The sequence below is a fragment of the Aphelocoma coerulescens genome, chromosome 18 (genome assembly GCF_041296385.1).
Source record: "Aphelocoma coerulescens isolate FSJ_1873_10779 chromosome 18, UR_Acoe_1.0, whole genome shotgun sequence".
Lineage (NCBI taxonomy): Eukaryota > Metazoa > Chordata > Aves > Passeriformes > Corvidae > Aphelocoma > Aphelocoma coerulescens.
This window is the reverse complement of record NC_091031.1, coordinates 6,023,342-6,038,595: the sequence shown is the minus strand read 5'-3', so window position 1 is coordinate 6,038,595 and position 15,254 is coordinate 6,023,342. Positions and strand designations below refer to the sequence as shown.

Genomic DNA, 15,254 nt, shown 5'->3' with positions numbered 1-15,254 from the left:
CTCTGTGACTGCAGGGTGGCACAAACTGAGAGCTGAAAGTTTAACAAGTGTGTGGGTTTGAAGTTTTGCATCTCTCAGTTCCAAGCCATGGACAAACAGTTCATGGTTCTTACAGTGACTTGCCCATCAAAGGTTATTTTTGAATGTGTACATAAAGAAATTTCTAATTTTAAAAAAAGCTTAAAACTGTAATAAAAGAAATCTTGAAGCATAGACAGGAGAAACTAGGGACACTTGAACGACCTCTGTGGGCCATAACAAAAGCACATGGGGATAGCAGAAGTTTAAAATAAGGGCTTGGCACTCATGATCAAGCTTGTCAATTGTTTCAGACTTCTTTTCCCTCGTAAATCATTACGAAATTCATGCATCTCCTCCTTGGAGGCAGTTCCTCAGTGCTTCACAACCACTGCCCATGTTTTTGAGTCAGTGCAGTGTTGCCAGCTGGTCAATGTTAGGGCATAATCCCACCAACAGGATCCTTGCAAAATGCAGGAAGAGCATTACAGAACTCCAGCAGTCATTTCCCTTCTAGGGTAAAACAAGCTGTGAAGGAACTATGAACTGGGGATTTCTCATCTCATAACCTCAGGGAAACAGGTGGGCTTTGACTGGTGATCTGTGGCCAGTAATGAATCCTGGTGGATGTAGATCTTCATCTGGAATTAGAGTTCATTTACAACATTTATTACAAGGAAGGAGAACACCATCTGCTCCTTCAGTAATGTTCACTCATTATTTGATGGATTTCCTCCTGTTAGCTGGGGTTGGCACTAGCACCCTGTAAAGTAACTTTAGATTTGGTATAATTCAGTAGGGGGGCCCGAAGACAGTGTCTTCCCTGGGAAAGAAACACTTACATGCTTGAACTATCACACAGTCCAGCATTTCCACAACAGGATGGAGGTTTGGCAAGTGTGTTCTGTGATCACAAATTAGATTTAACCACCTTTATATTTTATGCTTACCAAAGCCCACTTTCATAAATGCTATGAAAAAACAGGACCAATATGAAAAGAATCAATACAATCACAAAGATTGTCAAAGGTTATGCACATCTGTTTGAAGTAACAGTTAATTTGGAATATGATTGTCTTGGCCACCTGGAAATTGCCTGCACCACTTCAGTGACACAACATGTTCATAGTCACAGCCAAAGGAAAAATATGAAAAAGGTTATTTAAAGGTGTTTTAACCCATCAAGAACTACTCTGATATTCCACACCAGAAAAAGTCTAGGTAGTAGAAGTTTGTAATAATGTAAATTATTTTATCATTATGCAAATCACCATGCATAAAGGAAAGTATTCCTTCTTCATCCTTGAACATTCCCTGAAGTTTAATTTGGAACCTAATTTGCATTCAATTAACATTTTTAAGTTCTACTTACTTTCTACTTTGTTTGCCTACATGATTTAAATCATAAAAGTAATTCTTTGCTTGTAGAACAGGTGAGAGATGGAGAGTGGTTTCTGCACCAGTAGCAGATACACAAATCTAGCCTTGATGAACCTTTCCTCCTGCACTTGAGAACTCTGCACCTCTCTTTCAAGGCTGGGCACAAGGACAGACCTGAGCCACAGTTCCTGTGCTGACTGCAGCTCAGTGGCTTACAGCAGGAAAAAACCTGTGTCCAGATGAACATTAGAAAGGGATTTATAATATTTTTTTCTAAAATCTATTGCAGAATATGGGGAGTCTGGGATTTGGGAAATGTGAAGTATGGCTTGATTTTATGAACTGCTCAATGGCAAACCTGCACAGGATCCAGTGTGGTTTTTTTTTTTTTAGGCTTCCAAAACAGATTAAGCAGAAAAACTTATGAATGGCATATTATAACCCAGTCATATTGTGATACACTCCTAACTGCATTCTTACACAGCTCTCCACAAAAGAAGTGAGAGTTCAAAGAGAGACAGTGACTTTGCTTTGAAGTAGGTGAAAAGTACTCACCCAGCTAAAGCTGTGATAGACAAACTCTGACAACTCCTCCTGGAGAGTTTTACAATGATATTGCCCCTAATTAATCATCTCTGCATTTGTGGCTGCTCCCCCAAGCAGCTCCAGAGCTGGATTCATGTCAATTATATTAGCTGAGATGCCAGCTCTGAACTGCAGTAACAGGCTCTTGGACAAACACTCCTTTCTAATATCTTTGGGGGCGTTCACTTCCAGCCCTGGGTCAGGACAAACAGCTGCGGAAAGAAAACATCCTGGCAGATGGCTGTAGCTGTTTGCTTCAGTGCACATCAGTCAGCAACTCCAGCAATAGCTCCTCAGCCTGCCTGGCAGCTCTCACCTCTCAGGTGCTAATTAGCATCTCGTGTGAGATCTGATACGTGACTGCCACCGGCACGGATAAACTTAATATGCACCAACAGATCCTTTGTGATGTGTTAGTCTGAGAGCACAGCCACAAATGCAGCCTTGAAATGCTTTAAATATGGTTTTCAAAGGCTCCCAAACCTAGGTGCTGCTGGAAAAAAAAATTAGTTGTTTGTTCTGGAAGGTCTCATGGGATTTCTCTCTTCTGCTGAGGCTGACAGGTTGCAGAGTTGAATTTGAAAGAAAGGTGCCCCCAAATTCTCCTTGCTTTCTTCATGGCTGCTTCAGTGAGCTGTTCATTACTGACTTTCTGGACCGGTTCTTGAGGATGTGTGCTGAGTTAGTCAGATATTCAACACATGAGTAATTCAGGTTTCCCTCAGAAAGGAGGTGTCCCTCCACACCACTCTAAGAGGTCTTCCCTCCTAGAAGTTTTTGAGCCATCACTGTTTCCTCATTCACCTTCCAAAGATGTTCCTAAGCCTAAATTTCTCACAGTATTAAGACAAGAACACCACAAGCATGAACTGATCACAGGTTTCTTTACATCCTGACAATTATATTATTTTTCTCAGTAACTTTAAATTTAGGCCTGTTTAGCAAATATTTTTTTCATTCATTTTCTGCTGGGTATCTACCTGAGTCGTGCAACTCAGGAAAGCTGAAATACCTTGAGAGCAGGTGATTGTATTCTCCAGGTTTCTTCCCCTGCTGTCACTATGAGGAACTAAACATGCACAACAATACACTGGAGTGTCTGTGACAGCCCAAACCAATCTCAAGCAAATCTGAAAAGCTACTTTAAGCTACATCAGTATGTAATTAAGCTCCAGGCCTCTAGATTTTCACAACCATTTCAGTGCCAGAAATGTGTGGGTTGAAATATTTCATCTCATTTGCACTAGAATTCTTAACAAGACAATCAGCATTTTGGGAATTTCAGATGACTGTCAGGTTGTAACAGCTCTCACAACAGTACAAGCAGCTGATGATAGGTCAAATCTACAGATCCTCAGGAACAGCTCACACGACAGCCAAGCAGTATTTTCTAGTATTATAAGGAAATGAGGATCACGTAACAGTTTTCCTGGTGCATTCATGATAAAACTTATAGCACTACTTTACCTTATAAGAGATGGCTAATATACATAAATTAATGCATATTTATCTCAATTGCACTGAAAAGATGCTGCACAGAATCCTTTTAGCTGCCTCTTGATTATTTATCGTTTACTACATCTCAATGAAGCCCAGTTATTTCTTTTTTTTTACTCATAGTTTCTTGTTTACTAAACAAAAATCAGTGAAAATTGCATGCAGTGGGTTCCTGTCCTACTCATAAAATTGTAGAAATGCAATTACCTAGAAGTGCTGCACCAGATAAATAAATTCATCCACTTATCAGTAATACTTTTCAGTTCCTTTCCCTTTTCTACACACAGAACACACACACTCACAAAATAGCATCATGTTGGTTTCACTGAGAGAAACCTGGAATGTTATCAAAGTGATTTCTTCCCTGAAAAACTGCCATGATCTTTGGATGATGGATTAACAGAAACCTTTCTGTGCTTCATTATAATGTGATGTTGAGTACTTGTCAACTAAAAACCTTTGCAAGGAAAACAAATCAACCCGAAATATTTTCCCCAAATCCAACTATATTAATTCCAGTGAAAAAAAATATTTAAGAAAGGCTAAAATATTAAAATTACACTTACCTGGAACAAAGCTTCCCTGGACCACCTCCTTATAAGCCCACCAGCCTTCATGGATTTTTGGTGAATTTTGTTGAGCTAGAAAGAAATAATCAAAGAAACTATAAAATTAGAGGAAAACATAAGACTTAATTAGCTAAACTTTAGGAACTCTAAACAGGGTACAATCTTCTACATAAGAGTCACTCAGGTTCCCAAGTGATCTTTATTCAATTTATAGAATCATGCTATGCATATGTATCTTGGAGAACCTTATCCCTGTTCATCACACAGTAAAATATACTCTGCTTTGGAAGACTTGATCACTAAACTTAACAATTCAGGCAGAAAATGAAGATTTATAGCACTACCAGTGACTTCTGTGCCACCAATAAAGTCAATATGGGATAAAAATGCAGAGAAAAAATGAGTGCTCAGTAGTCAGTACCTGAGTCTAAGTTGTCTGACTGAAAAGCAGTTTCTCCCCTTCCTTTCCCGAGTTTCCCAATAATCTCTCACTTTGCATGGGAAGAAGTGGCAAAGTGAACCACAGCCCATAATATCTGTGTCTGTCACTGCTTCACCTCAACCCACGAGCTCTGAGTTCCAAAACCAGGCCAGAGAGGCACAGGCCACAGCTTCCCCAACACTGGCTCAGGCTCCAGTGCTGAGGCAGGAATGTGTTTTTTCCATCTTCTCTGTCTGCAGTGGAGCACCCACTCCTGCTCCCCCCCTCAGCCACCCGAGTAGCTTGGCAAAAACATGCTTGTGACTGGTGTCTCTGACACTCTTTCACTGTGTGAGAGCAGCTGGGAGCACAGTGCAGGAACACAAAAAAAAAGGTTTCTTTGATCAATATTCTGAAGGTTATAGCAACAAAAGGCCTAGGCTTTGGATGAGGTTTGTCCCTGATGAATCTTGCTGCCTAAGTGACTTCTCTAAAGTCCTGAAAAGCCAAGAGCAGAAAGGTCTTGATTGGTGAAGTTTGCTGCTCTTTGTCATCGCTTCTCTTTGTCTTGAAATTGGAATTTGAGCAAATTTTGTGGTCAAAATGTAAAGTCTCTATTAATTGGAAATATTTTCAAAGGGCACACAGACACACAGCAAGACAAACAATCAGCTGATCTCCATTAAGAGGGAAGAGCTGATATACAAAAGTTCTGCCTTCACCTGTCTTTTTCTTGGTATGTTCCTATTTAGAGCAACTCTCCCTGAGCTGCAGAAAGCTCAGTTACCTTGTGCATAATTTGACTTAAATTTTGGGGTTGTCTTCTTTTCAAGACACTTTCAATCTCTTTCACTAGGGCAAAGATTTTTTTTACATAAATATGCAGCTACAGAAGATGCTGGATTTAGCAGCTTTTTGCTGCCATTTCACTTCTAAATCACGTATTATTTATAAAAAACAACTACCGTGGGAAGAGTTCCAGCAGTATAATAAAAATTGTTGCTGTCATTAAAAATTACAGAGAATATGTGAAATTCAGGCTAAGAGGGATGCAAGGTAAGGACCATTACATACTGTTCTATCAAGTTACAGAACAGTATTTATGATTTAACTGAGTGTAAATTGCAGGAACAAAAGTAAAGCTGAAGTTAATTAAATGTAGGGACAGAAGGACCAACACTCTGCCTTACCAAAATCCAGCTATGCCAGTGGGATGGAGCACCTGTAAATGCAGCTTTCTCCTTGCAGGACTGATGTTCCATTAGCTGAGTGGTGATGTGTTGTTAAACTGAAGGCACAGTTCCACTGTGCACCCTTTACAGCCTGCAGATGAAACTGTCCTCATATTTTAGTTTTTATAACATTGTCTGGAGAACTCCAACTGTGCATGGCTGGGTTGTGCTGGACTGCACTGTACAAACATTTGGAAAATGGCAAATCCCAACTCACAATCGAAATATATGAGCAGAAAATTGTTCCTATCCAGTCTGAACTGCAGTTTTTTGGATCTCAATACTTGCCTTCATGTCCTCAGCAGGATAAGTTCTTAAAGATTTCAAAATGGCAGTAAGAGAGGATACTAAGGAGTCCCAACAAAATAGAGCCGTAATTCTTCTACTCTAAAATTTTCCAGGGAATTACACTGCATTGAAGTGCATCTTGTAGTCATACACACAGCTCAAGTTGGTTCAGCCAGGCAGAGGCAGACGCATTTTAGAAGTGGCTGAAAAAATTATCTATATTTATATAGATAAAAGCAAGTTAACGCTTTGGGTAGGATGGGTATTTTCAAATGCAGCTGCCTAATGTTAGCATTCATCAAAATGTATACAGTTGAAAAATACATTGCTTTTTCCCACTCTGGGGCCAATCTGAATGATACATGCCAGGTCCAGAAGAGAAGTATAATCCATTATTCGGAGTTTAAATTAAACCAAAATCAAAAGATGCTGGCTCTGCAGCTCTGCTTCAGTGGGTTACCCCAATACTTAGTATAGCTAATTCCAAAAGGAATAGCAGGAAAATAAGATTTTGATGACATTTTTTCAAATCTGCTGCTTTAGTATGGAACAGACTGCATGAGATGAGCAAGAAAACTAGATTATCAAAGCTCTGTACTGAATAATTGGATGCCAGTGCAGTTGGTTCAGCTATCAGAGAGGAGCATGACCTGGCATCACTCTGCACATTCCACAGATATCAGATCCTTATCTCTTCAATTCACATGAAAATGAAACACAGAAAATACAATAACAAACTAAGGTGTCATGCCCTAGCCATATCTAAGGTAGAGCAAGAGTAATGCTGGCAGCGCTGCTGGTGTACAGAAAACTGAGGCCACTGAAGAAACCATGAGGCAAGGCAGGTAGGGTTGTGAGGGGACAGTTAGGGTGACAATCCCCAGTGCTGTGCTCTTTCCTGAACCCTGAAACCTCAATGCTTTATAGCAGTCCAGGCAAAACATCCTGCAAAGTAGTGCAGAGAGTGACTGAACACAGATTTCCACTCTGCAGTGCATGTGAAATCCAGCTTGGTGTCAAAGACTTACTTGGATGGAGCCTACAGGGACTTTACTTAAAAAGGGAAAGATTTATAAAGCTCTCATTTCTCTGAATGCAGAAGGAAGAGGTCTGGTAAGGCCAGGGAGGAAAGTTTGCCTTCCAGAAACTTCTCCTAAACCATCACTCCAATCTGTGTTATGCAAGTGGGCAAGAGGACTTATGAAAGGAGAAAAAAGCTGTTCCCTATTTTTGAAACATGATCAGACCCATACCTGGATTAGTAATGGTACAAGGGAATATAAAATTAGAAGGAACAGCCATATGGACAATCCTTGCTGGGAATCCTATCTGGGACACTCACACCTGATGCACATACAGCACGGGCTCTCTGCAATTGGTGTATTAATGCCCATCTGACAGAATGGCTCCGTGCCTGAGTAAACAGGTTCAACCTTATGGCTCAAGGATTGTTGCCAAGGAAAATGATTCTTCATATGTGCCACCTCATGACACACGAAAATAGCAAAATTCTCTCAGCATCCTTCTGATTTCAGTTAAACTATTGTACCTCTTCCTGCAATTCTCCCACTCGAGGATCATATAAAGAGACACGTGGGCTCTCTGTGTGGCCTCTGACACTGCTGTGGTCCTACCAGAACACTGCAGCTCCTCCACAGAAGCTCCTTGTTGGCAGGGGGAGACAAAAGGTCTAGAAAGTCATCCTGTATTCCTGAAGAGGGTTAAATATCTTAAAAAACAACTTCCATTTGTGATACCTCCAAGGCTCCTGCTTTTACCACTGAAACCCAGAATATGGCTTTTGCTTCCTAGAAGCATTGTTGGTTCTGCAAGGCATGAAAATAAACAAGCCCCTCTGAACAGACACTGCAGTTACCTGCACAAGGAGCTATGCAACAGCAATTTTTAGCAGCAGCACTGTATTCTGCCATTAGCAGGGACAGTCCAAAATGCCACACTTATCCAAGTGCTCGAGGATACTGAATGACCTCCATTTGTGCAGCGTTCTCTTCCCTAGCACTGAAATCTCTGGTATCTGAGATTAGTAGCTCTGCTGATACAACACCATTATGTCAGATCTCTTTCAGTGAAGCTGCTGCAGAGGAGACAGGATATTTATTTGGAGCTGATATGACACGTGTTGCTTTCATTCTGTCAGATTATTGTAGGTATGTCTCATTGTGGAGCATAATATTGCAGGCTAAATTCTGCAAGTTGTTGTCCATTCCTGTTTCCTAGTGGCTTCCATGCATAGGGAAGCAGCATCGTACAGGATCATAAAAATGCACAGTAAATGCAAACAGAGAAGATGCCAATGTCCGATAAAGTCAGCAGTTAACACTCTCTAGCTTAGAGGCTAAAATGAGTAGCCTCATGTTTCAAAAAAATAAAAGCTATTACTGGGTCAGTAAATCTATTTCAAAATGATCAGGTAACATTGTACTGGATACCAGGTACTACGATGCAGATGCTGGAATACCTGCACAGCATTTGCAGTGCTAAAAGGTCTTCATCTTGCTGGTATGCTGCTAGTGACATAATATAAAATGCTGCAGCAAATACAGAACACCCCTCAGTGAATATTCCTATTTACAAGACGTAAACATGCCATTCTACAATTACTTATTTACTTTTTGTATTTAAATGAAGCATAGAAAGGCTCTTATCTGATGGCATCGTTTACGTCATTCACATCAGAGCTTGAGCCAAGAGTAGAATCCTGCCAGATCAGAATTCTCCATTCACTTTACTGCCATTTCACACACATGAAAAATGCTAGACTGGGGAGAATCAGGCTTACAGCAGTTAGGAAAAAGACCTGGATTTTATTGATCTGAGCTCTTCTGATTCCTGTATTAATTACTCTGCAAGTTTATCTCAGCTTACACCCTAGAAGTCTTGCTTGTGATAACCTGACTGATATTGCTCTGGCAATATATATATGACAACATTTTTATCATTGTTACCCCTTCTACATCGTTATGAGATTAAAAAGAAAACCAGCTTCAACTATGAGCCATTAGTTTCAAATAAACTTAGTGTAAGGCATTAAGTCATTGCTAATGCTTTGATAGGAAACTCACAGGAAAATGGCAGAGGGTCTGCTACAAGAAAAATAAATCCTCCAATCTGTGATTACAGTGGTGAACACTGCAAATGAAAGATGTATTTACAAGGTATTAGATGCTGGAGTGATCTTCACTTAGACACCTTATCCTGGTTCTCTCCCAGGCAGCATAAGCCTATTGCTTAGCTATTTAATGACACTCGATTTTCCATCAGAGTTCCACAGTTCACTCTGAGCAACTTCATCACTCTCAAGGTGTCTTAGTCAGTCACTGACACGTAATCCAAGACAACTGTGCCTAATGGCAGAAATTAAAATTAGAGGAATTTCCCTGTAGTGCTTCAGAAGATCATGAGTCCTAACAGAAATGCAGTCCCACAGAAAACAGTACAGGGTGGTTTAAAACAAAAGAAAAATAAAAGCTGTAAGAAAAATTTTAATTGTTTTTGCGAAACTCCATTTCCAGAATCTTATGTAACACACCTGCTTTGTAATTATTTTAAGTAGTTCTGATTACTGAATTTTATATGGTTATTTTCTGCACTGTTAAACCCAAGCGTAGGTTACCTAAAATCTGGAGGAAGACAGACTTATTCCAACTAAAACATAAGTTTCAACACCTTCAGTCATACAAGTACCAGCTTTTGGCTCACACCAACAAATGCCTCTTAGAGCAAATAGGATACACATGTACAAAGTGGACCTGGCAGCAGGGGAACTAAGCAGACGCAATTAGCTGAAGATTCATCCCTCTGTAATTAATTAATAATAATTAATATTTAGTTTGTTTAAAATAAGACTGTACGTAATTGCAGCTGTATTTAAGAGGATTTTTATGCAGCCTTTTTATATTAGAAGACCCTAACAACAGACACTTCAGGCACTAAATAGAGCATCATTTATAGATGAGTAACTACAGGACAGGAAAGGTTGGCCTGCTTATGAATCCCACAGCCTACATTGTGAGCATCACCATATGCTGAGGGAGGAAAAACAAAACAAAGGATTATAAAGGAATCAATAAATAAAATGCTTTCATCAGCTAGGCCAGATTTTTTTTCTTTTTTCCTTTTTTTTTCTGGATAACGTTTTGCTCAGAAAACATGCAAATGCTCTTTCATTACGTTAATACTTTCCAATTCCATAAATCCTTCTTCCTCCATCCCATGTGTAAAAGCTCTCACTGCTGCTTGAATTCCAAGCAGTATTCAACACAAGAAAAGCGGATATGACCTGATTTTATCACATCTGAGGGCAAAAGTAAGGCACTACCAAGGGAACTCTGCTCTGGCACAGAGACTTGACTATTCTGTCTATTTTCTATTTATTGTGATACTGTTTTCTGATAAGATTCTAATTATAAACCTTAGCCAAAGGTTTAGATTTCATACAGGCAGGCTCATATGGATGCAGGGAGCAGTGACAATGGTGTGTTATACTACAGCAAAGCAAACTGTTGCACCTACTGGTCCCCTGTAGCTGGCTTTTGAGGAAGGTAGAAATACAACTATTTAACAACTTCTTTGTCTTCTGACTGCTGAGTATTATCAAAAGTGTTGAAATAAGCTTATGTGTAAGCAGGAATCATTCCCAATAATGTTTATGAAGAACACCCAACTGGACATTGAACACTCCACCACTAACTCAATTTGTAGAATAGTAAACATCCCTATAAAGCTGCTTTCCTTTTAATGTGACTAACACACATGTCCAGGAGTTAGACCACATAATGTAAAGGATGGTGTTTGCTCTCTCCAAGTACTTTCTGGAGTACTAAAGCAGCATTACACTTAATGTTATTTGCTTCAACTTTTAAAATAATACATGTTTTGTGTTTTCTTCTTTGGCAGAATTTCACTTCTGAAACAACTGAGAGACAGGGAACTTCTGTATGGCCCTCTCTGCTGTCTGGGGAAATTGAGCAGCTCTGAGTGAAAGAATACCAAAGGTTTTACCTACAAATTACTATCAACTAGGGATGCAAGCCTCTGCTTCCTCAGGTCTCATTCAGATCTATGGGGTTCACATTTCTTTTGCAGGAGATACTGCTCTCTTCCTTCTCTAGCACAAGAGTCAGAATTTCACCAGAGCTGAAGTACTGTAAGAAATAAAAGCAATTAAATTATTGCTAGGAAAAAAAAATAGCCATATAGCAGCAATTGGAACATAATATTGATTGCAAGGAGTGAGAGACAGCACCTTTCACCTCAGCCACTGATGGTACACTCAGGGCTTTGGGGGCCCCAAACCACATTAATACAATTTAGCTGTCTTGGTGTTTCCCCGAGACTCTGATGGGAGCATCAGCATACCCAGCAGCCTACTCTGTGTTGTGTTAGATGGGGTAGTTCCTCTCACTTGAATTGTTTAATTATTTCTAGATATAGAGTCTGAAAAGCTCTATAAAATAATGCAATAACAAGCAGCAAGGTATCTTGTGATATCAACTTCAGAGCAGCTTACTTTCCATCACACTGCACACCCTCCACTCCCATCAATTATCAATTTCAGTATGGTTTGGGGACACTCAGCAACTTCAAAGAAATGGCCTCAATATCCTTGAGCCTTTAAAGTTCAATGCATTATTAATGCTAAATTAATAGGGCTTCCTCTAAAAGGAAACCACCAAGTTCCTTCCCGAGCAGCACATACGGTATCAACGTCTCATCAGGTTTCTGACCCCAGCTGCTCTCTGCACTCTCTGAACACAAAGTTACTCATCAGGAGTAGCACAAACAGTTGGGGACTGTCCTGTTAGCTGCCACGGGCACTTTTTTTTTTTTGTTTTCCCAAATCTCTCACTTCAGGAAAGAGAAATTACTTCTTTGCCAGTCTTCCCAAGAAGGGGCTGTGTCCAGAATTTAAGTACTCACCACCGTTTAGGCAGACTCAAGGGGTACAAATCAAGGTCTTCCAATTAATCTCAAGAATAACGGTACAGCATCAATATCAAATGCTTGAACCTAGAAAATACACATAGCCTCAAATCCCATGGAATTCTACAGCCCATGGAAGGTTGCACTCCAGAACCTGATACGGAAACATTTCAAAGAGATTCATACTACATGGTGAATTCAAAATGCTTATGAGCATTTCCTATGGTTTTGACAAGGGACATAAATGAAAAAGGGGAAAGGCTGGCTTCAATGTCCCTTGAGGACTCAGCAGAATTAGGAGTGGCAGTGTGTGGGTCTTGTACAAATTTCACTCTACCTTGAGTCAACACAAACTGATGCCCATTCCTGAGACAGGCAGAGTCCTTTTCTCCTGGCTGACACCTAAACAAAAGCAATGTGACAAACAACACCATCCTTCAAAAGCTAGTGGCAAAGGGGACGCAAAATTATTTTGATTATACTGAGTCCCAGATTTCCAGCCATCCTGGGGCTGACAGTCAGGGCACTAATCCAGATCATCTCACAGCTCACTGGACAACCTAAATCCTCAGCACTTAAACTTGATGTCCTGCAGTTTTCTGAGATCACCAAGTCAAAAAAAATGTTTTTCTGGCCATGTGAGAGGGACCAATGTGATTTTTATTTACGCCTCAACATACGTTACACATGAGGTAAAGAATTCCTGTAAGGGGCTGTACACGTGCTGGCAGCCCTGTCCCTCGGGAGGCTTCCCTGAGAACCAGGCAGGGGAAATAAACCTTCCACGCTGGGCACTTGCCAGCAGCGTCCCGGGTGCCCGGGAAAAAATGTGCGGGAAATGGGGCAATGGGAGGAGCTTTAGCCCGTAAAAGCGGTGAACTGCCTCACAACCGGGGCCATTTTCTCCGCGTTTCTCGGAGGGTGCGGGGCACACCCGGAGGGTTTGCTTGGCCCGCCTTTCCCCCTCGCCTTTTCTTCTCCGCGGTCCTGCTTCTTCCCTGGCTGTTTTCCGTGTCCTCACCTGTCCCGCCCCGTTTCTCCGCTCCCGTGAGGCGGCAGCTCGGCCCCGCCACAGCCCGGTGCTGGCGCTCCGCTGTTCCCGACGGGGCGGGCGCTGCCTGCAGCCAGACCACGGCCACCGCCGCCCTGCGCCCCGGCCCTGCAGCTGCTGCAGAAGTGCCCGTGGCCACGGCGGTCTGTTCTTGGGCCACGGCGGTCTGTTCTCGGCCCACGGCGGTCTGTTCTCGGCCCACGGCGGTCTGTTCTCGGCCCACGGCGGTCTGTTCTTGGGCCACGGCGGTCTGTTCTCGCCCCACGGCGGTCTGTTCTCGGCCCACGGCGGTCTGTTCTCGGCCCACGGAAGGGACACGCAGCCCGCTGCTGTTCGGAAATCGCTCCCAGCCCGCCGCGGCCGGCACGCAGCCTCACTGCAGCTCGCAGCAGCGCGCTCCGTCTGCCGAGCTGACAGGGACACAGCGGGTTCTGTGGTAACGCTGTCCCTGTCCTCTGTTCCTCTCTCCGTCTCTTTTTATCCTTCTCTCTTTTCTATCCCCCTTAGGTAGGAACACTTACCCTTCCTTATCAATAAACAGTTCTCAGGTGTAATATCGCCACGTTTGCGCTTTATTTTTGTCCAAGAAATCTATCAAAAAGAATCCTCCCCGACTCCCCTTTTACAGCGGGATTGGACACCATATAATAACACCTTTTCCAGCATCCAGAAGGAATCTAATGTTAGAGGATAAACCCAGATATGGATCCACTGAGGCAGTGGCATTATGACAGAAAATGGAACCATCACGGCGAGGTTTTATTGCAATTGCTCCTCACCATCACCACTGCAGTTTATCAGTTTCTAGCTGTTACAATTGAACTGACTTAAGTTGGTTTTTGTAGCTGAGAGAATAGTTAAGGGTTCTCTGTTAACTGTTAATTAGTTAACCACTTATTATTGGCTTTGCCGGTTGATTGTTAATTGTTAGGAAACTTGTTGATTAACAATCGTTAAGGGGAAGTAGTGTTAGGAGCATTTTCTGTATTAGCGTTAGGATGGTGGGGGGGTCGCAAGTTGGTAAAGAGGGAAAGTTCCAGAAGCTGTGAGGGTCTGTGCCAGTCATGTGCCCTTATCAGAAGGGGATAAATGCCACCTGCTGATAGGAGCGAGACAGCGAATCACTGGAGGCCCAAGAATCACCCCAGTGAGGAGAAGCTGTCCCCTGGAGATGCCACCTGAATGAGCCAGCGGGACCGCGGAAGGTGCGAGGGCCTGCGCTGGGAGGGGGTGGTGCCTCCCTGGGGATAAAAGGCGGCGTGAGGGGACGGGGGATTTCTCTGCCCACACACGAGCGGGAGTGGAGCCTCCAGCGCGTGTCCTTTCTGTCTGTTGGGCTGATTTCCCAAAATCATCTCAAACAGTAAATTCTGAAAAGGGACGATTGGTTGATGCAGTCATTTGTCTCATAGCAAGAGTTGGTTCTCAGCTACCAGACATTTCCTAACACAAGGGCGAGAAAAATCCAACTTTGTATTACATTTTTCTGAATTGCTAAGTACTAAGTGGCAGCTTTCCTTCCAATGCTTTCAGTGGTGTTAACAAGACTGTTTCTCAACATGAAGTACTGTTTCAGACTAAAGCAGATCACGACTTGTTCAAAATAATGTTAGCACATCATGCACATTTTCAAGAGGGACCAGTTTATTCTTAGTCCCATTTCTATACATGGCAAGTGTAGCAGAATCTTGAATAGCAGTGAACTTCCGAAATGCCTTTTAAACTGACCCAAAGGGTCAACATCATCGGGTTTGTTTCTGTGTGCTACCAAACAGTGAGATGCCACAGGCTATAAAAGAATTCCAAGGTCTATGTTAACAATACCGGAATTTGATGTAAGCTTCCTTCACTCACATTCCTGGAAAAAACGTGAAAAATAATTGTTTATCACTGGAGGCAAGAAAAAGGACTAATGGAGAATATTTGCTTCTAAGATAGTTGGGGGAAGTTAAAGCAACAAGTCTTAAGAGTCCTCAAAAAGCCAGCAGATAATCTGGCCCTGCATCATCCAAAACTGTGCCAGGTTTTAAAGTGCCCTGATACTTCCCCACCACATCATTAATGAACCCAAAATCATTTAATAAAACAAAGAGTAAGCTCAGAATCCCATTTGTATTAAACTGGCCCCAAAACAAACTTGAACACTGTGCGTCACCAGCAGTAACTTCCTTTGCTTAATTTAAATTTACAACAAAACACGAAAATTAGGAAAAGAGAATTAAATAACCATATCAACACCTCAATCCACTCACCAACCTGTAGCCCAAATG

General features: G+C 41.9%; 1 protein-coding gene across 2 annotated transcripts in view; it reads right to left on the bottom strand.

Annotated features, from left to right (window-relative positions):
- The window catches only part of CA10 (carbonic anhydrase 10), a 189,560-nt gene that overhangs the window by 147,810 nt on the left and 26,496 nt on the right, over nucleotides 1-15,254 (bottom strand). For both annotated transcript variants that reach the window (XM_069032537.1, XM_069032538.1), the window contains one exon: nucleotides 4,047-4,121. In XM_069032537.1, coding sequence (XP_068888638.1) covers nucleotides 4,047-4,121 — 75 coding nt within the window. The remainder of the gene's footprint in view (nucleotides 1-4,046; nucleotides 4,122-15,254) is intronic.